General features: G+C 45.9%; 1 protein-coding gene and 1 long non-coding RNA gene across 2 annotated transcripts in view; one reads left to right on the top strand and one right to left on the bottom strand.

Annotated features, from left to right (window-relative positions):
• LOC140218477 (uncharacterized) overlaps positions 1-23,517 on the bottom strand; it is a 151,300-nt gene that overhangs the window by 21,049 nt on the left and 106,734 nt on the right. The window lies entirely within an intron of this gene.
• LOC126530748 (uncharacterized) overlaps positions 1-23,517 on the top strand; it is a 36,078-nt gene that overhangs the window by 11,397 nt on the left and 1,164 nt on the right. Inside the window, exons 3-7 of the mRNA XM_050178038.3 lie at positions 3,773-4,714; positions 5,211-5,281; positions 7,118-7,212; positions 9,390-9,661; positions 14,567-14,706. Of these exons, the coding sequence (XP_050033995.2) occupies positions 3,773-4,714; positions 5,211-5,281; positions 7,118-7,212; positions 9,390-9,661; positions 14,567-14,706 (1,520 nt within the window). The remainder of the gene's footprint in view (positions 1-3,772; positions 4,715-5,210; positions 5,282-7,117; positions 7,213-9,389; positions 9,662-14,566; positions 14,707-23,517) is intronic.

Below are 23,517 nucleotides of genomic sequence, written 5' to 3'. Positions count from 1 at the left end.
CAGAAAAGAACCCCTCTGGATGACGTTCAAGGACGCCCAAATTCTTCTACGGGAACTTGAGAATCATATAATGACAGAAACATGTTGCATCGTCTTTATTGAAACAATGTTACAAATTACACCTTTCGAGAGAGTGGTCCATAGCGCTGAAATGAGCATTTCGATAGGGAAAACGTAACAGAAGGAGACGCATTGTTTTCTGAGCCTTGCTAAACGGCAAGAACCGGGTATTTGCGGTCGGTGAAAAATGTTTGACAAAATAAAAAAAGACGCGCACACACGTGCAGACATGCACACACAAACACAGGTACACAAGCGCATTCACGCAAACGCACATACACGTCAGGTTTGCACGGGTGCCCTCAGCGTTGATAATGGGGATGACCTTTACAAGGAGCACAAAAAAATGTTGCTTTGATACAAACGCTCAGTTCAAAATTTTTAAGTAGTCAACAATAGGAACAACCACACTATCATGTTGCGCGCAAGGTTGTTTATTATTTATTTTATTTTATTTGAAAGAAGGGAAGTTAAAGGTACCAAAGCAGAACCAGTGGCTCACTTTGTAAGTGTAGGCATACGTTGTCGTTTGCAACGACTTTTTTTGTGTTGTTTGGTGCTATTTCTCGCACTTTCGACGTTTAGCGGGAAACTGCCTACTGTTAGTCGTGGCATCGAGATTTTGCTTGCGTAACCGCTTATGATCGTTTATCTAAAGTTTCAACGTATCCAGTGTCACTTTCGATGAGCACGTGGTAGTTCTAAGATGTTGTTTACAATACCGAGCATAAAACGCAGCTTTTGGTTGACAGATATAGCGGGTCGAAAGAAATGGTCAACGTGAACTGTAGTTTATTATCGCAACTATATATTAGCGATGGTCACGATGGTAACTAGCGCCGAATGAACATTTAGATTGCCCCATACCTGATGTAACTATTAATGTTTTATAAAGTAACTAGTTTCACTGCTAGATCCACGGACGGGCATACTGTCATGTCGAGAGCTACAATAGTAAAAGGAAACAACGAGGGAAACAAAAACAAAACAAAAAGATTTGAGTAGCTAGTTGCCGTGGCTCTCGAGAGCTTCCCTCTTCTTCCAGGCATCAGGTCGATGGCAAGTTTCAGCAATGCACGCCGTGATTCACTGAGAGCCTCCAAGCTCGTGTTTTAGACGTGACCTTCATGGCAGGGAAAAACCTGGCTCACAACGAGCGGGCACAAGGTTGACGCCACATATAGAGGCTCACATGCGCGTGAGAGACGCATTAGGAATCCATACGCGGAGAAAGGAGTGCTCTCGCACCGGCATGCTTACGTGCTGCGCTGCTGCTACTGCTACTGCTCCGTCACGTCTCCCGCAAGGACAAATCGCAGGCATTGCTTGTCTCAGTATATGGCACGAACGTGTATTCACAACATTTCCGAGCCAAGCTTTTCTACCCAGCGAAGCAGCAGCAATTTCCATCCCCATTGCCACTCGAATAATATTCGGGCAGTCTTCATCCTTCTCGTCCATAAATATGCGGTACATTCTGTTTAAAAAAAAAAAATTGAATGTGAAACCAAAACGTTTTCATACTGAAAACAGTGCCAGCATAGGACGGAAGAACAAAACGACAGGTATTTTGAGCTATTGTCACTACGAAACCTGACCAAGAACACGCGTTTTAGGAAGCAAAAGATTGCCCTGTTTGCACAGTTTTGTTGATATGACCGAACCCAAGCTCTTACAACATTATTCTACTTCCGAAATAACAAGTGTTGTTAATGTTACTGGCACGTAAGAACAAGATGTAAATGGTACCTTTCTTCTGTCTCCTGGTCTAATTTTGCTCGATATTTAGGGTGCACCCGTTGAAGCTTGCCCAGGAACTCACAGCAACCACCGTGTTCAAACCAGCACTGCAGTATTTTCAATTTCGTTTCTTGTCGCTTGTGCGGGTACCGCACTTGGTCTCGACTCTTCCGGGTTGTTGTCGCTCGACTCTAACTGCTGGTCATGATGTTGGCGGTTTCGCTAGTGGTCGTGGAACAGGCGGGATCAGGCTGGAAGTCGCGACCAGCATTCGCCCTGCCTGTAGCGCCTGTTTCAGGTTGGTATAATTACGCATCACACGACTGGAAGTCCGCTACTGTCACGAAGAAACACAAGCAGATAGCGTAGTATTTTTCTTCGGACAATCTGATGGCCCTGAAAACACTGGTAGTTGTTCGAAAGCGTGCGGAAATTCTCTTCTCCGCATGAAATTATAACTATAATAAGATGTATGACGTATTGCATGAAGACGTATTAGGTGTGAGAGTTAAGACTCCTATTCTTTACCGCGCTGTACTGTTCCCCATTTCGATGCAGTGAAATTGGTGTCTCCGGGATTTATCAGAACAAGCCAAAGTGGTGTGTGCGATAGCTGGTTCACTGTTGACATCACATATATGTCCAATTGACAGGGAAAATTCAAAAGGCAAGCAAACCTAGCGCCGCAGAGGAGTCGTTGACATCAGAATGAGAAACGTAATTTACACAATGCAGGTTCTTGGTTCATTAGCTCTACCTTCCCGCAAGGTTGCCGCACTGCAGCTGTTAAAGCGAGGATAAACAGTCAGTGAGGGGCGTGGACGTTACGCTACCGCTTATATTTGCCTGAAATCGACAAGTGGAGTTTCACCTAACCAAATTGTGGAAACCTTGTTTCTGTGGGCGGCTTAGCAATGTCGGGGCCCCGTTCCATTTGTACGGTACATTCGTTTATGCTTGCCTATAGCTTAGCTTGAAATCGAGTCTATGTCAAAAATACCAGTATTTTTTAAAACTAAACTTGAGACTTTTTGGTACGAAATCAGTTTTCTCTTGAAACTTTCCTGAAATTGTTGTCCGAACTGTTGTCCGGAAGAGTCGTACCCAGCTGCACTTGCAAATTATTTTTTTACTTGCTGAGATCACTTATACAAGTAGGCTTTGAACGACAGAAATATCGGGAGCCTGAAGCGTGCCGCTTGCTTTCTAAGTGCCCCGCGTGGTCCACTTGAATGTTGCAGTGTCGCTAGCAGGGGTGTAACCGATTTACCTACCCCGCTGTAACTCAAGAACATTGAAAACGAGATCATTGTACGGAAAGAGATGACACTGCACCGACCGGTGAAAACAAAAGTAAATGGTTCGCTCTTAATGGTTTATTCAGCAAGGCAAGCCGATAATAATATAGGTTAAGTAGCGGGGGAATAACGGCGATGGATCGGGTGCATCAGACAACTGGGCGCTGGAGTTTGTAATAGGGCACCGGATCCAGCTTTACGCAAAGATACGGATTGAAGGAATAAAACTCCGAAAAGCTGGCTGGCAATGTTTTCCGGATCCCTTGGGTTCTTTTTCCAGGTTTTTTCGAAAATCTGTTTACAGTTTTTAGAGGAAACGCAGACGTCAATACACCAACTAGGGGAATACCGGGGAATATGTGACTAAAAAATCATAAATATGTTACTGGCTAGACTAGCCAGAAGTGGAGTTAACTGCTTAATTGAGATACAAACTCAACGGGATAAAAACAAAAAAGTTTAACTTACATTTTTGAATTTGGCGTGAACATCAAATGAAGTTGCGACAACCTCATTGATCATATCTATAAATATTTTTTATATTATTGTTACCCTTTATGCACCCAAGTCATGATGATCTGAAAAGTAATCTTCCTGGCATCATATTTAAAAAATTCGTTGTATATTGGTGAGGCTGCATTTATAATTTCACTTCTGCTCATTTTCTTTACCAGGCATTCTAGGGTCACTGTTCAAGCCTATTCTGGATGCCGGCAAGCCCAGGCAACAGGAGGAGCAACAACAGGGTGCCGACTATCCCCACGGAGCGCCCATCCAAGACAAGAATGTCGTGAACAAGTTCTTAGAGAACCTTCAGCGCTCGCAGCACAACTTCAACGTCCCGCGAAGGCGCTCCTCCTTCTTTGGACCAGCCATCAACGCGCTGAGGCAGTTTCAAATATGCACCACACCACTTACAACACCCGGCAAGTGCCGCTACGTCAGGGAATGCGTGCTTCCCGCGTTTCTGGAGAACTTCGACGTATTTCTCCGTTACTCTTGTGTGATCGGCAATCGCCACCTCGGCGTGTGCTGTCCAGACGAGTTCTTCGGCAACATCCTGAGTCCGCGCAAGCCTCTCTTTCCCATTATTAGCGGACTGCTTAACATCGGCAAGAACCCATCCAGACCGCCGCCCGTCCAGAATCCAGACTACGACGATGGTCCCGGTGACCCCAACATCCACCAGCCGTTAACGCCCGACGAGCAAGTGGACGGGCACGGTGGGGTGCCGCCAAACAATCAGCCGGTGCAGCCCCAGCCTCCAGTTAATCCCCAGCCTCAACCCCAGCCACAACCGCAGCCCAGTCCCGCACCACAACCGAAGCCAGTGCAGCCGAAACCAGTGCAACCGAAGCCGGTGCAACCGAAGCCGGTGCAACCTCCGCCGGTGCAGCCGCCACCGGCGCAGCCCACACCATCGCGGCCTCTACCGAACAACTCGCCGACAGCCAACGCACCTATCCAGTTCCCGGATGACGACGAGGAGGAGGCGGAGGGGCACGATGCACAAGCGCAGAAGCCTCCGTCCCGGCCCCAGCCTGACGGCGGCCAGACTAGTGAACGTCAGAAGCCGCTGCCTCCGGTGCCACCTGGACTGGCCCAACTGACGAAGTGTGAGTGGAGCTCTTTGCATATGGAAGGCACCCAACAACGGCCGGCCGTTTCGGCAGCAAGTGTAGTGAATATGTGTGGTTTGGATTTCTTGTTGCAAGGCTTCTAACTCGTGAGTGGCACCGTTGACTGCTGTGCAAAGGCACAAGGTGCCGCTCTCACGAGGTGTCATTAATTCCCACTACCAGTCTACAGGGAATTATAGGGAATCGCCGAGAGCTCTCTTTGGAGAGGAAGTTTAGCGCATCCCATTCAATTTGCCGCCGGCTTCACCGGCTGTCACTGCAGTCCTCAGAGGTCGATGGTGCGGTGAAGGCTTAGTCTAGTTTTCAATGTATGATTGACGAAAAGTGAGGCAGCATCATGTTCGACTGTAAAGGATTGATAGCAACAGCGAGGAAGGAGATGACAGAGTGTTGTGTCCCACTTTTGCCTCTTGATGCCATTCGCATCTTGTATTTTCTGCTGGTTGTACTTACCGCCTTCTTTTTATTACAGCGTGCGGCTTAAACTTCAAGACTAGGATCGTGGGTGGTACTATCGCCAAGCCTGATGATTGGACATGGATGGTAAGTACGAGTCCTATCAAATTATGGAGTTCTCCATGTTCGTGTTCTGTAAAAAAAATAAAAAGAGTGGTTATACTATTAAGTGTTCCAATGTGATTTTTGTGCACCTCTGCGTTGAATAGCGTCACATGAACGTGCTTTCAGCTGAAATAGGCATGACTAAGTTTTGTCATTTCATCTGCTGGATCACGTAATCGTAAAGACGTGGCTACGCGTTTTACCGGAATGTACATGGTACCACAGGTAGCCATGCAATAGTTACGGGAAAAACATGTAAGCTGCCGTGCGAGTACCGCAGAGATCTAACACTGTTATCGTGCATACTTGTTTCGCTCCCCTTCTGCCCTCCTACAATGTAAAGCAGCACCCTAGAGAGCACTTAATCTCCTGCCATTCACCCTGCCCATCTAAGTAACTACCTCTTTCTCCGCAAGCATTTGCAGTACCACTAGCACTACACTTGTTACCGTTAACGACTTAGCGCGCGTGCTCGTACACCTTTGAAAATCAAATTCGTATCTGAATTTAAATGATGATGAACTCGCCTATTGAAAATAAAGCAAGGTATATATTGATGCGCACACGCCCCCAAATTTCTCATACACCGCATATGAAATCATTCACGCCAGCAACTGTGTAACGTCTATAATTATGTCTCATAGACATATCCCTTAAAATTGGGTATCTGATCAGCTTGCGGGACATGTTTATTGTGTGACCAGCAGATAGTACGCATAACGACTCTGAGAGATGGTGGAATGATAAATTCTTTGGTTTAGTAGTCATGGAGGCTGATTTTGTTTTTTTGCGGTGTGGCCAATTTATTTATTTATATTTTCATCATGCACGGCGTTCGACGAACAGTGCCTTTCGGCCGCATCAGTATATGGTGATGCTGAGCTTTTAAGGCGATAGCGTTAAGAAGCTCATGTCGCAAAAAATCAGGCGTCGGGCGTCGGCGTCGGCGTCCGACGTCGTTCCGGCAAAAATATTTTCGTACGACGTATACACAAGTTTTCCATGTAACGCAAGGAATTGACTGAACTTACTGAATTTCTGAAGCTAAAACACGTAGAAAATCGTAAAATACGACTTGCACACAACCTACAGTCATGACAGCTCTCGTATTGTAATTTGAGTATGCGAGAAAATATAATTATGCTACGTGAAAACTCAAAGAAACCGCTTCACACACGCACAAACCGGCCGCGGCGTTCACAGACCGGCCCCGGCGTCCGCCATATGCGCGCGCCGGCGCGCGGGTGGGTATCTTGGAGGCCATGGAGCGACGCGCCCAGTCCTTGCAATACCTCCAGCTGGCGCTCGCCTCCGCCGCAATTTGGGCTTAGTAGTTGGTGGCGCAACCCACGGCCCATTCCAAAGGGGACGCTCATAACATCCATCCATCAATTCATCGCGGCCCACGCAAGAGGCCGTGTTTCTACTACAAAGCTCGTCTTCGTGCGTAGTGTTAGCGACCAGCGCTTCCTGGTAAACATTGTGGTTACACACGCTCCAGTTGCCGGAAGCGTGAGAAGCAGTCAGGGATCTTTGAATGTTATCGCGTTCCACTATTAAAGGCGAAGCTTTAGCATCCTCCAAAATTTTTATCGTGGTTTCTGTCTGGTTCGACTAATGTTGATTGGCTGGCAATTTTGATTCTAATTTCTGTAGCGGGCTCGAGGGAGTTTCCGTTGGCGATGTGGCTCCATCTTTGACTTCGGGATCAATGTGACACCCTTTGGCTGTGGTTGAAAAACTTTTGATGCTGTTTTGCACGAAGCATATCTACTACGTATGGAGGCAAACACGCGCCGAATTTCTTTCATTTTGCAGGCTGCTCTTTTGCGGAAGGCGGATGATGACCAGTTCTGCGGCGGCGCTTTGATCAGTGATCGATACGTCATTACAGCGGCCCATTGCACTCAGGGGTGAGCCTTTATAATTCTGTAGCTTTTGGTACTTATGTGCGCAGCAGTGTACCACATTTTTCTTTCTTATTAAACTTTTAAGTTCTTATATCTCTGTGGCCGTACAACCGCAAGCGGTACGTTTGGAAGTTGTTTTGTACTCCGTAGCTTTTGCTCAAAGACAATTCATGCGTTAGTCTCGTGCGTGACTAGGCGTCCATTTTCTCGACATTGCAGTGGTTTACTTTTGCATACATCTTTATTTTCCATATGGGCGAACTGGAATGCTGAGAACCGTTTTGCTTGCAACTTATGCATTTCAACTCACTTCACCCCTCCCTAACTTATTCTTACGTATCTCGTTCGCAGCCCTAACGTAACTGTCTCAGAGCAGATACAATGCTGATTGTCTAGTTAGAACTGAAGTAAAATGATATTTTCGGCACTAACTCCTTAAATTGCATAATTTAGTCCCAGTTCTCTGTAATTTCGGTCGATTTTTCGTTCTTTTCCCAAATACAGCAAGAGACTTGGAAGAGCAGAACGAAACTGCCGATTATGTAGGTTTTATATTTGTCTTTTGCACAACTTGTGAATGCTGGAATGAAATCCTTCAGCACGTGCTCTTACTACGCCGAATTTTTAGCAGTCATTGCCGTTTGACGCTGAGAAAGTTGCAAGATGTCTTTCCCCTTCATGATATTTGCTTACTATTTGTTCCCTAGAGGTCAAGCTTCAAGTCAATACGACGTCCCCAAGGCTGTACAAGAGTTATTTTCAATTACTGGGCTTACTTGTCATCTGTATAGTGCTTCCTCACTTTGTTTCACGTGATGTGTTGTACAGCGTTGCGCGTTAAAATACCCCGCTGCACTAATTCTTCAAACCTGAGAACTCAGTGAATTGAATGCGGCGCCTTTCAATGTTTAGAACAAAAACAGGAACAGCGCAACACAGGACGAGCGAGTAAACAGGACAGAGCGCTGCCGCTCGTCCTACTCCTACTTGCTCGCTCGTCCTGTGTTGCACTGTTCCTGTTTTTATTCTAAAGATGAACCAACCAGCCCCAGTGAACACACTGCTAACTTTCAATGTTTGAAAAGGACCTGAATTAACGGCGGTATATAACCCGCAATGTTTACTTTACCCAGCTTACGTCAAAACGACGTCTCCCGTGAGCCGGGATAGGGCCTATAGCAATGTTGTGTCTATTTCTCCTCTCTTAGTTTTCCCTTCCGTGGTGTACTTGCCGTAACTCTTTAGAGTCTGCATCTGACGAAGGGGCCCGAGAGCCACACAGGGCGGTAACAGGTCGGGCAAGATGCGTTAGCAACCGCCGCTTCCTCGTTTGCTGAAAGTCTAGAGGCGTCTTGATGAGGGTGGCAGAGTTCGCCCAGGAGTGACTCATGGTCATGAAAAATTAGACAGTGGCTGATGCCTGCGTTCTGTCGCGCAGTTCTTGACGCCGTAGAGGTGTCAATTAAAAAAAAGAACCGAACGCAGGAGAGTAGAGCAAGCGATCTTTACTGTGAGTTTGCGGGCTCCTTGTTGCCTGAAAGGGAATGATATTGGGCTCGCACGTTCGGGACATTGTTGCCTACAGATTACGAACTTCTTATTACCGAGTCCTAAAAGTGTTGATTCGGGTGAGGTAGAACAGTGAGTTCATTGCAGGGAAGACAGCGCCAACACGACTCAAAGCGATCAGAAAGCAGAGACGTGAAACAGTGCTGCCTTCCATTTCCTTGAATTATGTACCACACATACATGAGTTTAAGGCATGAGAAGATTAAAGAAAGCAGGTTTCAAAAAACATGCATTCAATGTAAACAGAATTGTTAGTAGCAGCTATGGCGGTGATGTGGCACACACGGTCATCATAGTGATATTGATGCAATCGCGGGCACCTTGTTAGCATACGCTTTACTGAAGCCGTGCTGATGGATAAGTGCTGATGATGCCACCTCTGTCGTCGCGACAGTTCCGCGCGGGGCCCACTCAACCAATGGCGACAAAGCAAGTACCGCAAGAAATATTAAAAAACTGCGTCTTTGTTCACACTTCGTACTTCTCTACATTTTCGATTTTTAAATCTGTAGTGTGCAGGCAAAAAAGCGTTTCATAAGGCACAAAAGGAGCGCGACGAAGTTGATGCTCACAATAAGTGTCACGACTTCGATCTCGGTGCCGCCACGCAGACTTCGACCGCAGAACATCACGGTGCGGCTCGGAGAGTACGACTTCAAGCAGAACACAACGAGCCGGCTGCCTCGAGACTTCAACGTGTCGCGCATCCGGCAGCACCCGGAGTTCCGCAAGGACACCTACCAGAACGACATCGCGCTTCTGCGCATGAGTCGCCGTGTGCGCTTCTCCGAGAACATCCGGCCCATCTGCCTGCCCAAGAGTCCCGACGAGTCCTTCCTCGGCAAGCTGGCCACCGTTGTCGGCTGGGGAACGCTGTCCTTCGGTGAGTGCGCGTGCAACGAGAGAGACGAGTTCTTTGTCGGCGCAGTCGAAAAGAATAACGACCTTAGTCACGATGTGCACATTATCGTCATTGCCGTTGTTATCATCTTCATCATCGTCGTCATGGCACTGCACGACGAAATCCTCTCAGCGTTATGCCATTGCCCCTGTACCGCGTTGGTCGTCTGCGTTTTACGTCTGGAGATTCCCTAATTACATCCCCAGCCGTTTGTTAATAAAATTGACTTCTCTATCACCACCCCTTCACTCACGTACACCTACGAGTGTTAACATGTGATGTAGCGGGGAAAGAGAAATCGCGATCATCGATCTACATTTAGCTTAAACCCTCGTCTACACGGAATCAGCTCAATAGACGTATTATGTATAGTGCTCGAAATACTGCGAAAGATACTACCGTGTTCGATGTTTTCTTATCTACGAATCCGCTAGCGGCTGTTAATTCACGTATCGAAATTTCTTAACCTTGTTTAAAAATAAGCCACTGCTTTTAGTTACAATTTAAGTTATTTTCTGTAAGTGGCGGAGTGCCTCTGACGGCGCAACCTCCAACATTAGTAACTCTTCGTAAGTGCGGTAATGGACCAGCAATCTAAATTCAGATGCTACATGCTAGAATTTTGTTTTAGGGTTCATTAATGTGTTTTCATCGTAATATACAACTGTAAAAGATTATTACTTATCAGTCACGATTTCTGACTTTCTAAAACCAACGACGACAGTGCCAGCGTCGCACGCTGGCACGCTGGTACTGTTGGCATGTTGCCTTCGTAAACAATCATCTAGGTCATAATCAGGAGGCCTGAGGCAAGGCCACTGCAAACTGATTTGCATCCTTAAGAGTGCGTTTTGTTTGCAATTCACACCCTTGCATCCTTTAGGTTTGTAAGGGTGCGACTTATAGACTTATCTGAGCCCTTAATGAACCTTAAGGCTGTAAAGTATAAAATGGATGGAGAAGGCCCAAGATAATTTTTTCGGAGGATCCATCGGTGACTACTTTTGGAGGTTATACGAATCGGTAAGGAAGTCTTGTGAGACCAGCAAGCACAATAAGCAAAGTGTGTGCTAGCGGTGGCGTGCATGCTGCTGCTGATCTCAGCCTGCAGTTAACTGAAAACTACGCCGGAAGAACGCTTCTGCGTAAAATACTTACCGGAGAGGAATATAGGAAGAAAATGCCGCTATAATTTACCACGCTGGAGCAAGCAGCCAGTTCAGAAGCGTACAGCCACTATCTGATGATGTCAAACAAATCCCCACGTTTTTGTTTCTTTTTTCTTTCTTATTCTGTGTGCAGATCGGCCCCTAATGCGTTAATGAATACGATTTTTTTGTCTGTGTTCAACCAGCACCTTCTGCCCTTGTGCTACGGAACAAAAAAGAAGAAAAAGAGGGAAAAGAAAACAAGGACAGAAACATCTTGTTCTGAGTGCGCAAACAAAGCACCGTCATTTCCGTGTTTGGTAACGCCTGAAATCAATCACTGCACGTGCAGGCAGGCTGCCAGGGCAACGCTGTTTGACTAAGACCGTCGAGAAGGAATACTGAAACTCACTCTCGCCAAGTAAACGCATTCATTCGGAGTGGAACCGACGGGGGGGAAAATAAGAAATGCCTCCGCGTCATCCATGGCGACGAGAAAAAAAAGAAAGACCGTAACGTCTTTTTCTGCAGCCTCGAACGCTCACTTCTTAGTAAATATGTTTCGTTTCAAGCGCCCGCTGTCTGGGCGGCGCTCTCCGTGAGTTGACTCAACCGCGACGGGGGCCTTGTTTACCTTGAGTAACGTTTTCCTCGCTCACAGTGCATATAGGAGCTGTTCCCGCCATAACGGCAGCGCATTAGTGCGCATTTTCGGTATGCGTGCACACCTGTACGCGCGCACCTGCACAGAACACCACTGGTATCGTCGCTGCGCCGGCTGTAATAGATAGCTTTAGTATTGTGTGTGTGCGAAACGCATGCGTAAAGACTTTGCGTTAGCGAGACGTCAGTATTACTTTCGCCGCATTGCAAAGTGTGAGGAGTCAATAAGGAAATAGGTTTTTATTTCTGCAATGCTGCGCTGCTTAGCTGGCAAACACAGGGACACGCACGTAAATGCGAAACTTAGTACTGTGTCTCATCTGGCTCATCTGGTGCAAGGTTTGTGTTCGTTTCGTGTTTACATGGCACAACCCCAATGCGTGTCGTACGTAGGCATGTGGCGCAAATTCTACAATAATTTCGTGCCATGTCGACCAGCCCCTATTTAAGTGCTTCTAAATAAGAGAGCGGAAAATACACACAAGTAATATAACAATTGTTTGCACTGCACTCTTTTCAAGCAATGAAAAATGATCAAACTTTCGAACTCCGTGGTTGCCTAGTGACTATAGTGTTGCGCGATCGAGTACGAGCTCGTGCGATCGAATCCTGGCCATGCATGGCGGCCGCATTTAGATGGTCGCGAAATGCGATGACACCCGTGTACTTACATTTAGGTGCACCTTAAAGAACCCCTGGTGGTTCAAAATATTCCTGATGTCCCCACTACAGAGTGCCTCACAATCAAATCGGGGCTTTGGCACGTATAACCCTATAATTTAATTATAATGTAGTGTTACTGTCTACTGATGTTATGTTATAGTACTGCAAATATTAGTATACACCTAACCAATTTGACGTTGTTATTGGAATTTTGTGTTCAAACCAAGAGTACAGACTTTGGGGCTAGTTGGTTACACATAGCAGATCACGATCAAGCGCGCACAAACAAGGACAAAGTGAGGAGTAGACAACTCCTCCCTGTTGTCGACTCCTCACTTTGTCCTTGTTTGCGCGCGCTTGACGGTGATCTGCTGTGTTCAAACGATTGTGCGAAAATGCGAAAGCATTTTTCATCATATTAAAGCTGCTAAATTGCAGTGCACTTTGAGGAAGCGTATATGGAGTGGTGCGATCATGTCAGCCACAAATTATGTCGGATTGTCGATACACCTTTCAAAGTTGCGTAATTTCATTCCGACACACTTTAGACTGCACTGAAAGAAAGTCAAGGCGGTGGGACGTTATTTCGTGAGGTTTTGTGTAGCCGGTGCCGTTTTTGTGTAGCCACGTGTAGCCGGTGCCTATACGTGGCACCGGCTACTTTTTACAGCGAAGCTGTTTACCTTTAGCCCCCGTGTGCACCCCCCGCATGCGTTCCCAGACGGGGTCACCCTGGGCGGCTTGCGTCCGCACCGTGGACAGGAATGCGCGCTCAGGCAACCATTTGAGGGAAAGGGGGAGAGTGTGGTGACGGCCCTGCAGCAATGTAGAAGGGCAGGGGGACAGGGGGGAAAGTATGGTGATGGTGCCTGTGCACGTGGTCTGCGCTTCTGTGGTTATAACGTCACGCTCGTTGGAGGTGCCGGCGCTGCTGGAATGGAGACGGGTAGAGGACAGGGGGAAATAATGTGACGATGGCCTTGCAGCATTGGAGATGGTTAGGGAAGATGCAATTCGTAGCGATGTTCGTAGCAATTGCTACAAAGGAAACCCATACGGGTTTCGCGAAAGAAAAGCCTCATAGTTGAAGAAAAATTCGTCCTGGCGCTGCGAACACGTGGATGTCTGATTTTCCCTTTATTCAGCCTCCAGTACCGTAAATCAATCACTGAACGAAGGACTTATTTTTCGAGTGCCATGTAAATCGCTGTGGAGTTTCAAACTGGTTTATTTAGTCCGAGCAAGTCCACCGAGCGAGGGACTTGCTCGGTGCCCCATTTACACGGTCATCAGTCGCGGCAGATGACAAGGATGAGGGAGAATAGAAATGAAGCAAAATATTTCACTACGTGGTATACTCTCCTAGGCCGTATTGATGTAACGAAACTGCTGCCACGCCATTGCTTTTCGCGTTCCGTCAGTGATACGACCAACGTTCCACGGATGTTATGACCGAGATCAGTTGGCAATGAACGGTGTATGCCAAGATATGAATAGATGAATAGAGTTGAGCGAATTGAAGCGTCATCTACGTGATATCTACTATATGGGCTGATTGAAAATAACCTCGAAAGAACAGACCGGTGGGCAAGCTGGTTCTGCATAATTTTAAATACAGACCAAACGTGCACGCAGGACGACAGAGAAGACGAAAACGCAGCGCTGTGTCTTCGTCTCGTCTGTCATCCTGCCTGTCCATTCGCGTTGTACCTGAAGCTTCAGAAAGCTTTTTGTTCGTGAGTGCTCTTTGCTATGAGCTGGCCACATTCGTTCATAATGTGTTCAGCACCAGGACCGGCTCGAACTTGCTATTATGAACTAGTTGGGCGTTAGAGCAAATGTTACGAAATCCTGATGTTGGGTATAACCTTCACGAAGGCCGCAGGTCAGTGGCGAAGAGTACTTAGGAACTAAAAAACCGGGTCACGTCAACCCGTGGGCCCGTATTGACAAAACTTTTCGTTAGTGCGTGTTCCTTGCAATTTGTATGTCGCCTTTGACAATGATGTGTCCAGCTGGAAATTAATTAGCTGGAACGTTCTCTTACAAACAGTTCTAGCGAAAAGCTTTTTCAGAACACAGGCCCTCCAGCCAAATTAACTGAATTTTCTTTTATAAGTGCTTTTGCCACTAGCCAGGCGCCTTCGCTAATTGTACTTCCATCAAGATTGACTTCACTTTTCGCTCGCGAACAACCTCAGCGAATGTGAAAATTGTGAACACGGGCCCCTTGTTTCTAGTGGACGATACTTTTCAAGCTGTCACGTTAGCGGCGGTTCAAGTTACGAAATACTTTATGCCTGCGTTGTGACACAGACGATGCCTTTTGCGATTTATCAATGCGAATCAAGCGCCATGTATATTGTTGCACGCCGTTCTTCTCTGACTGTCCCTTCTTTTGCGTCCAATGCAGGTGGTCCATCGAGTTCTATTCTGCGGCAAGTATCGCTGCCGGTGTGGGACAACACAGAGTGCAAGACCAAGTTCACGCAGGCCATCCCCAAGATATTCCTATGTGCCGGCACACGGGAAGGTGGTCAGGACGCCTGCCAGGTGAGAACGGGGCTTTGCCGTAATACCTCGAAGCACTGAGCATGCATCGCGATGTAGTAGTGCTTAATTTAAGACTGAGCTCTCCTACTACAGGTCGCGTTTCAATAAACGAGTAACGAGAATAGTTTCTTTCGGCATCCGTTCATCGAACTAATTTTGATGGGGTTTGTTTGCAGTCGGAACGAACAGGCGGCTTTGTTTATTTGTCTTAAACTGCCTAGCAGCAACTACGCGTTCTTTCTTTTTCTTTTTGGTTCTTGTTTTATTTTTTGTTATGGTTTAATGATTATCGCCCTATTAATGTGATTACTTACTCGCAAATGAAGTGAAATGTTCTTTTTATGCTTTACCGTATACCTAGAGCTTTCAATAAGTTTAACCCGTTCTTTTACAGTACTTTTGCATTAGTTTACTTTACGTTACTTCTTGAATTGTCACAAATACAAAAGCTATGACAAGATTAAACTTCTACTGCACTTGGAAAAACTTTGGAGCCAAGGCTGCCCTCCAACCCATTTCCGCTTTTTTATATATGTGACGGTTCATGGTCATTCAGCAGTATGACTGTGAATGAGGAAGAAGTGCGCGAAACTCGGAAATAAAACCCAGTGCTCAGGTCGACATCATGGCCTCTGCGTCACATTAAGCCTACCAGTTCAACCTCAGCAACATGATGAGCACATCCAAAAAGGTGGTCGATATCACAAAATACAAGAGAGAAAAAGATGACGTCCCTGTGGATAAATGGCTACTCTACTTTGACTCCAAGGCGACAACCGCAGTATGGCTGGAGCGAGGCAAGTCAAACCACTCAGCGATCACCTGGAAGGTGAGGCCTTCCGCTATTTGACCTGGATTTCCGGCATCTGCAAATCATGGGATAGCATCACAGAAGGCATGCTCGAATGATTCACTGCGCCCGTCGGGCATCCATTCCGCCGGTTCACACATCGTCGCCTGAAGAGATCTCAACCCATCAAGCAACATTTCAAAGACAAATTACGAATAGGCCGCCTCGCTGACTTGAAGGATGCCCACATCGTTTCAGGCTTGACTTACGGCATGCCTTCGGAGATGGAGAAGCATCTTGCTGCGAAGACATTCTGAACGCCAGCGATGTGGCTTTCCGCTGCACTAGAAGCAGATTCTTCTTTGCAACGCGCCTACAGTCGCCGTTCTGCAAGGTGGGTAATGATAAGTATGGTCCTGCTGAGAAGCGACAAGGCTCGGCAGGACCACGCCACGCATGCCTCCCGGTGAGTGCCGACACGGCGCCTTTGCTGGATTGAGACGACAGCTTTAATGGCACGACGAATGCCCTCGCCGTGAAAGCGTTTCCGCCATGGCCGCCGACCAGGAAAACGAGGAGAGTGACCCAAAGCTATGCTGATACGGTTTGATGCCCTTGTGAACATGAATCCTGTTAGCGCGACACGAGATACAGGAGCTACCATTTCTTACAACGAGACTGTGTTCAAAGCTCTAAAACTGCAATTACTCAAAGATCTATGCATGACCGCTCAAGAAGTCAGGTCATCAAGAAAAACTTTGGGTCGCGTGCAAATAGAAGTCCAAATAGGAAAATTAAGAAAGTCAATCCAAGCAAAAGTGCTGGGAGGCATGAAAACACAACTATACTGGGCATGGACAATGCCTGCTTTTTTGCTTTTTCAACTGCTCATTGAAACTCAACAACATGACTTTGTACCAAGGCAACAATATTATCCAATCCGCTCCGACTTAGCGAAAGCAAGTCTTCAGCGTTGACGTTTCTTTATTGCAAGGTGTTGACGCGACCCATCTCGAGGAGTCTGAACAAGCAGCATTGACGGACGTCCTCCAATATTACAAAGACATTTTCTCGAACTCGGAATTGGACTGCGGGTGCATCGCAAGTGAGCAACACCGTATTACAGGGACCAAAAATGTTGCCATTCATCAATCACCATGCCGATGCCCCCAGGCCGACAAAGCGGAGATTGCATGACAAGTTGCCTGTCTTGGCGAAAAAAGTGTAGTACGACCACCTTTCTCAGTTTACGCTGCACTTGTTATTGTAGCGGAAAAGAAAACCGAAAGCCGTACCCGTTTGTGCATCCACTACCGGAAACTAAACGCCGTTACGTTGCCAGACTATCAGCCTATCCCCCGCATTGATGACGTGCTAGATAACTTGGGTGCCTCCCAATACTTTCCAACTTTAAATATTACACCACGTTATAGGCACGTTCAAATGCATGAAGAGAACATTTCGAAAACGGCTTTTCTAACATCTGATGGCCATTATGAATGGTTAGCTATGCCTATTGGTCCAAAGAATGCCTCCGCCACACTTGAAAGGGCTGTAAAATCAATAATCACAAAGCATGATTTAAAGAATACTAACTACTCACCAGAGCAGGATTGGCCACCCTGGTGCAGTACTTGGCCACAACCTCCTATATGAACACAACAATCAAACCCCGGCCCTCAGTCCCCAGCAGCTGCGAAGCAACTGACCACGGCGGCGGTCAGACCTGCGACGCTGCAGAGGGTGCTAAGAATGCCTGGCTCCGGACAGGCCGCCATTGGAATATGAACCTGGCAACGTTTAACGCTAGAACGTTATCTAGTGAGGCGAGTCTAGCAGTGCTATTGGAGGAATTAGAGGGCAGTAAATGGGATATAATAGGGCTCAGTGAAGTTAGGAGGCCAAAAGAAGCATATACAGTACTAAAAAGCGGGCACGTCTTGTGCTACCGGGGCTTAGCAGAGAGACGAGAACTAGGAGTCGGATTCCTGATTAATAAGAACATAGCTGGTAACATACAGGAATTCTATAGCATTAACGAGAGGGTGGCATGTCTTGTTGTGAAACTTAATAAGAGGTACAAAATGAAGGTTTTACAGGTCTACGCCCCTACATCTAGTCATGATGACCAGGAAGTCGAAAGCTTCTATGAAGACGTGGAATCGGCGGTGGGTAAAGTCAAAACAAAATACAGTATACTGATGGGCGATTTCAATTCCAGGGGAGGCAAGAAGCAGGCCGGAGACAAGTCAGTGGGGGAATATGGCATAGGCTCTAGGAATAGCAGAGGAGAGTTATTAGTAGAGTTTGCAGAACAGAATAATATGCGGATAATGAATACCTTTTTCCGCAAGCGGGTTAGCCGAAAGTGGACATGGAGGAGCCCGAATGGTGAGACTAGAAATGAAATCGACTTTATACTCTGCGCGAACCCTGGCATCATACAAAATGTAGACGTGCTCGGCAAGGTGCGCTGCAGCGACCATAGGATGGTAAGAACTCGAATTAGCCTTGACTTGAGGAGGGAACGGAAGAAGCTGGTACATAAGAAACCAATCAATGAGTTAGCGGTAAGAGGGAAACTAGAGGAATTCCGGATCAAGCTACAGAACAGGTATTCGGCTTTAACCCAGGAAGAGGACCATAGTGTTGAAGCAATGAACGACAATCTTATGGGCATCATTAAGGAGTGCGCAATAGAAGTCGGTGGTAACGCCGTTAAACAGGAAACCAGTAAGCTATCGCAGGAGACGAAAGATCTGATCAAGAAACGCCAATGTATGAAAGCCTCTAACCCTACAGCTAGAATAGAACTGGCAGAACTTTCTAAGTTAATCAACAAGCGTAAGACAGCGGACATAAGGAACTATAATATGGATAGAATTGAACAGGCTCTCAGGAACGGAGGAAGCCTAAAAGCAGTACGGAAGAAACTAGGAATAGGCAAGAATCAGATGTGTGCGTTAAGAGACAAAGCCGGCAATATCGTTACTAATATGGATGAGATAGTTCAAGTGGCTGAAGAGTTTTATAGAGATTTATACAGTACCAGTAACACCCACGACGATAAGGTGAGAGAGAATAGTCTAGAGGAACTTGAAATCCCACAAGTAACACCGGAAGAGGTAAAGAACGCCTTGGGAGCTATGCAAAGGGGGAAGGCAGCTGGGGAGGATCAGGTAACAGCAGATTTGTTGAAGGATGGTGGGAACACTGTCCTAGAAAGGTTGGCCGCCCTATATACACAATGCCTCATGACCTCGAACGTACCGGAATCTTGGAAGAACGCTAACATAATCCTAATCCATAAGAAAGGGGACGCCAAAGACTTGAAAAATTATAGACCGATCAGCTTACTGTCCGTTGCCTACAAAGTATTTACTAAGGTAATCGCAAATAGAATCAGGAATACCTTAGACTTCTGTCAACCAAAGGACCAGGCAGGATTCCGTAAAGGATACTCAACAATAGACCATATTCACACTATCAATCAGGTGATAGAGAAATGTGCGGAATATAACCAACCCTTATATTTAGCCTTCATTGATTACGAAAAAGCATTTGATTCAGTCGAAACCTCAGCAGTCATGGAGGCACTACGGAATCAGGGTGTAGATGAGCCATATGTAAAGATACTGGAAGCTATCTATAGCGGTTCCACAGCCACCGTAATCCTCCACAAAGAAAGCAACAAAATCCCAATAAAGAAAGGCGTCAGACAGGGAGATACGATATCTCCAATGCTATTCACAGCGTGTGTACAGGAGGTATTCAGAGACCTGGAGTGGGAAGAATTGGGGATAAAAGTTGATGGAGAATACCTTAGCAACTTGCGATTCGCTGATGATATTGCCTTGCTTAGTAACTCAGGAGACCAATTGCAATGCATGCTCACTGACCTGGAGAGGCAAAGCAGAAGGGTGGGTCTGAAAATTAATTTACAGAAAACTAAAGTAATGTTTAACAGTCTCGGAAGAGAACAGCAGTTTACGATAGGTAGCGAGGCACTGGAAGTGGTAAGGGAATACATCTACTTATGGCAGGTAGTGACCACGTATCCGGATCATGAGACTGAAATAACCAGAAGAATAAGAATGGGCTGGGGGGCGTTTGGCAGGCATTCTCTGATCATGAACAGCAGGTTGCCATTATCCCTCAAGAGAAAAGTGTATAACAGCTGTGTCTTACCAGTACTCACCTACGGGACAGAAACCTGGAGGCTTACGAAAAGGGTTCTGCTGAAATTGAGGACGACGCAACGAGCCATGGAAAGAAGAATGATAGGTGTAACGTTAAGGGATAAGAAAAGAACAGATTGGGTGAGGGAACAAACGCGGGTAAATGACATCTTAGTTGAAATCAAGAAAAAGAAATGGGCATGGGCCGGACATGTAATGAGGAGGGAAGATAACCGATGGTCATTAAGGGTTACGGACTGGATTCCAAGGGAAGGAAAGCGTAGTAGGGGGCGGCAGAAAGTTAGGTGGGCGGATGACATTAAGAGGTTTGCAGGGACAACAAGGCCACAATTAGTACATGACTGGGGTAGTTGGAGAAGTATGGGAGAGGCCTTTGCCCTGCAGTGGGCGTAACTAGGCTGATGATGATGATGATGATGAACTACTTGAATGACATTGTAGTGTTTTCTAACACATTTTCGAAGCATGTAAGCCACTTGCAAGCTTTATTGGAAGCCATGAAGATTGAGAATATTTAGCTGAAGCTCAAGACGAGTCCTTTTGCTGAGAATTATATTGGCTATCTTGGGCACAGTTTCTCAAGGCACAGTGACACCCAAAAGGAGCAAAGTTTAAGCAGTGTTGCTGTTTTCAAAACCGACATCTCAGAAGGACCTGCACCGATTTCTAGGAACCATCAATGTCTACTGGCAGTACATTCCCCATGTTAGTAATATTGTTTATCCTCTTACGAGGACATCCAATGGGAATGGGACGTCTAACGTGAAATGGCTTTTATTGAAATTAGGAATGGATAGCCTAAAAGCCAATACTAAGAATAATCAGCGCCGACAAGCCATGTGTTGTTTACTGCAATGTTTTATTGATTTTCTTTTTCGCAAAGGGGAGCGCAGAAACGCAACGCTTCTGCGCTCCCCTTTGCGAAAAATCCTGTCAACCTATCTAGTCTAACAGCTTACTATTCTAAAGGTTGAAATGTAGGCATTGGAGCTGTCCTGGAACAAAGAGATGACGAAGGAAACGAACACCCTGTGGCTTATTATTCCCGAGTATTGCTGAAGCGCTAACAGAATTACGCAATAACAGAGCTCGAATGCTAGGTCATAATTCACGCTGTCGAAAAGGGACATTGCTACCTGCATGGAAAGTCTTTTACTGTCATAACTGACCATGCTGCCTTCCAGTCGCTTAAGGACAAAAAATCTGCACGCGCGCCTGTTCAGGCGATCCTTAAAGCTCTCTATGTACGACATCAACATCAGACACCAGAAATGTATAGATGAAATTGAAGCAGACGCGTTCTCTCGGAGTCCTGCCATCCAACTTCTTTCCATACCAGAGCTGCAAGACCACAGAGATGACCGTCCACATTGCAAGCCCACGATCCAAAATGGACTCACCATTGACAGCAGAAAGGGAATTCAGAAAGTATATATCACTCACGCCCTCCGACTGGGACGTCTAGAGAAAGCCCTCCGCCAATTCGGACATGTTGGAGTGAAGAAACCCTTGCGATTACTTTCACCGCAGTATTACTGTTCAGAAATTATCAGTGATGTTTCTACATACGTCCGTTATTGCGATACATGCCAGAGATGCAAGAAACCAAAAAGCAAGCGATTTGGGTCACTGGAGTCTCTGCCACCTGCAGAACAACTTTCCGACCTACTCGGCATGGATACTATCGGAGGCTTTACAGGAGACGGCTCATCAAAGAAGTTCGTTCACTTGGCGATAGATCACTCCACGCGTTATGTGTGGGCGTTTGCTCACAAAAGTGCGACATGTGTTGCCTACATATCTTGCCTACAAAACATCGTCGCTGCTGGATAGCCGAAAACATTTCTCTCTAACCGTGGAACAGGATTCACTGCAGGCATTTTGAAACCGTTCTTGAAACACAACAATATTCATCAGCTCTTCACATCGTCTCAGCTCCCGCAATGCAATGGCATGAATGAATTAACAACACCGCCTATTGTGAGTCGACTCAAATTCAATATCAATGAAGAGCCTCGAGAACCATGCATTGAACATCTTTCGGAAGCCGTTCATGAACACAACATGACTCCACATTAACTGACAAGATATCCACCTTCTTTTCTTGTGTATGGAATGCCTTCTTATCTTCCACTGCATAACAGCGAGCCCGAAAATCTTTCTTTTTAGTTGCTATACAATCCCACAGACGGAGTTTATTGCGATATCTGTTTTTGGTGAAGGCTTTCGTAGGTGCAAACTCTGCGCTCCATTTACTTATTCAGAAGGTTTCGTAGATTTTCGACATGCTTTAGAGGGCTCGAATCGAATTTTTGCTTCGAGCAGTCGGTGCGGTTCAGTTTTCTCCCTTAAATGCGTCGAATATTACATAACTTGCTGAAGTGATTGTCTCAGGATAGCATATCTGAATTTCACGTCTATTTCGTTGTGAAATGAGATCAATAGATGTATTTCTGTTTTAAAGGTTTGAATTGTTGGCTACAACTATAGACTTTATATAGTGTCGACAGGTACTGCATGAGTCTAAATTGTCAAACGAATGAAGGGTTCGGATGGGCCCACTGAAGCCTGTCAGCTGTTTAGCAGTTCACTTCCAAACGTTGAGCATGCGGTCGAAGGTTAAATAGCACGCAAAAAGTAATATGTGTTGCACAGTCTTGGGGTATGAAATCACACTTGAATATTCCACAAAGCGAAGACAACTAGAATGTAAGTAAATTATTAAAAATACAAAAATAAACAATAAAGACAAATAAGAAGTAACAGGAGTTTGTCGTCAGCTTAAATTTCATTCAAAGTCAGGTGCCAGCTACTCTCGTACGTAGTACCTTAAACTTTGCAGTGCCAAACCCGTAGTTTGATTTTGACTAGTCTAGCTTTGTCACTGCAACGTCACAGTGTTACAAAGCTTATTCGTTTAATTCGCGCTAAAGACAGCTTCGCGTTGAGTGACAAGGAAGACTTCCATGAGGGAAAGTTGGTTATTATTATATTTCTTGGTGCGGAGGACGGGGGGTCGTGTAAATAGGTAGAGGTACGTTTCCTCAATACTGTCTCAGCACCGTAGTATGTTCTTATCTTTTGCCGTGATCTTCTTTAATTGCGCTCGCCACACTTTGGTCGCAGGGGCTATAATGGTTTGCCACGAAAACAAGAAATCGACACAAAATTAGAACTATGCGATTCCAACTTCGCTTGCCCTTCAGACCGCCGAAATGACTGCCATTGCAGGCATCCTCCGAAGAAGCGGTGGTGTTGTGCAAGTCATCGCGAGATCAGTGCACCACCGATTAGCTCAGTTTTCGCCATTACTACACACCACGCGCGCTGCAACACCTTGCAGTCATGAGACTTATGAGTGAAAAGATATAAGTAAAAAAAAAAACTTCTGGAACAAAACGTTACTTCAAATATGAAACTGAGTTATTTTGGAAATATCTAGCATACTACAGCTTTTAGGTGTCTGAAACAATTGTATGCATTGTTATTCCGTTAAAGCAAATGAAACAAACACGACATCGGTAAAAAAAAAAATATGAGGTAGCAATTTCAAATGTTATCCCTAGTTTGGATCTAAACATAAGGCATCTGTTAGTTACTGCAAACATATACAGTTTTGAGAAAGAATACTTTAAGGAATACTATTTCCCTTTTTTATCTAAATCTCTGGAAAACATTCAGATGGAGGATTTGTTGGCTTCAGAAGCCATAGACAAGGTATTGCTCGTGCACGCAAACTTTGTATTTTGTAACATGTTCCTAGTGCAACATTGGCTAATGATCTAAATTGCAGATATCAATGAGTATTCTAGGTGAAATTTG

This window comes from Dermacentor andersoni, chromosome 5 (genome assembly GCF_023375885.2).
Source record: "Dermacentor andersoni chromosome 5, qqDerAnde1_hic_scaffold, whole genome shotgun sequence".
NCBI classification, from domain to species: domain Eukaryota; kingdom Metazoa; phylum Arthropoda; class Arachnida; order Ixodida; family Ixodidae; genus Dermacentor; species Dermacentor andersoni.
Note: the sequence above shows the minus strand (reverse complement) of the source record. Positions and strands in the feature narration are given on the sequence as shown.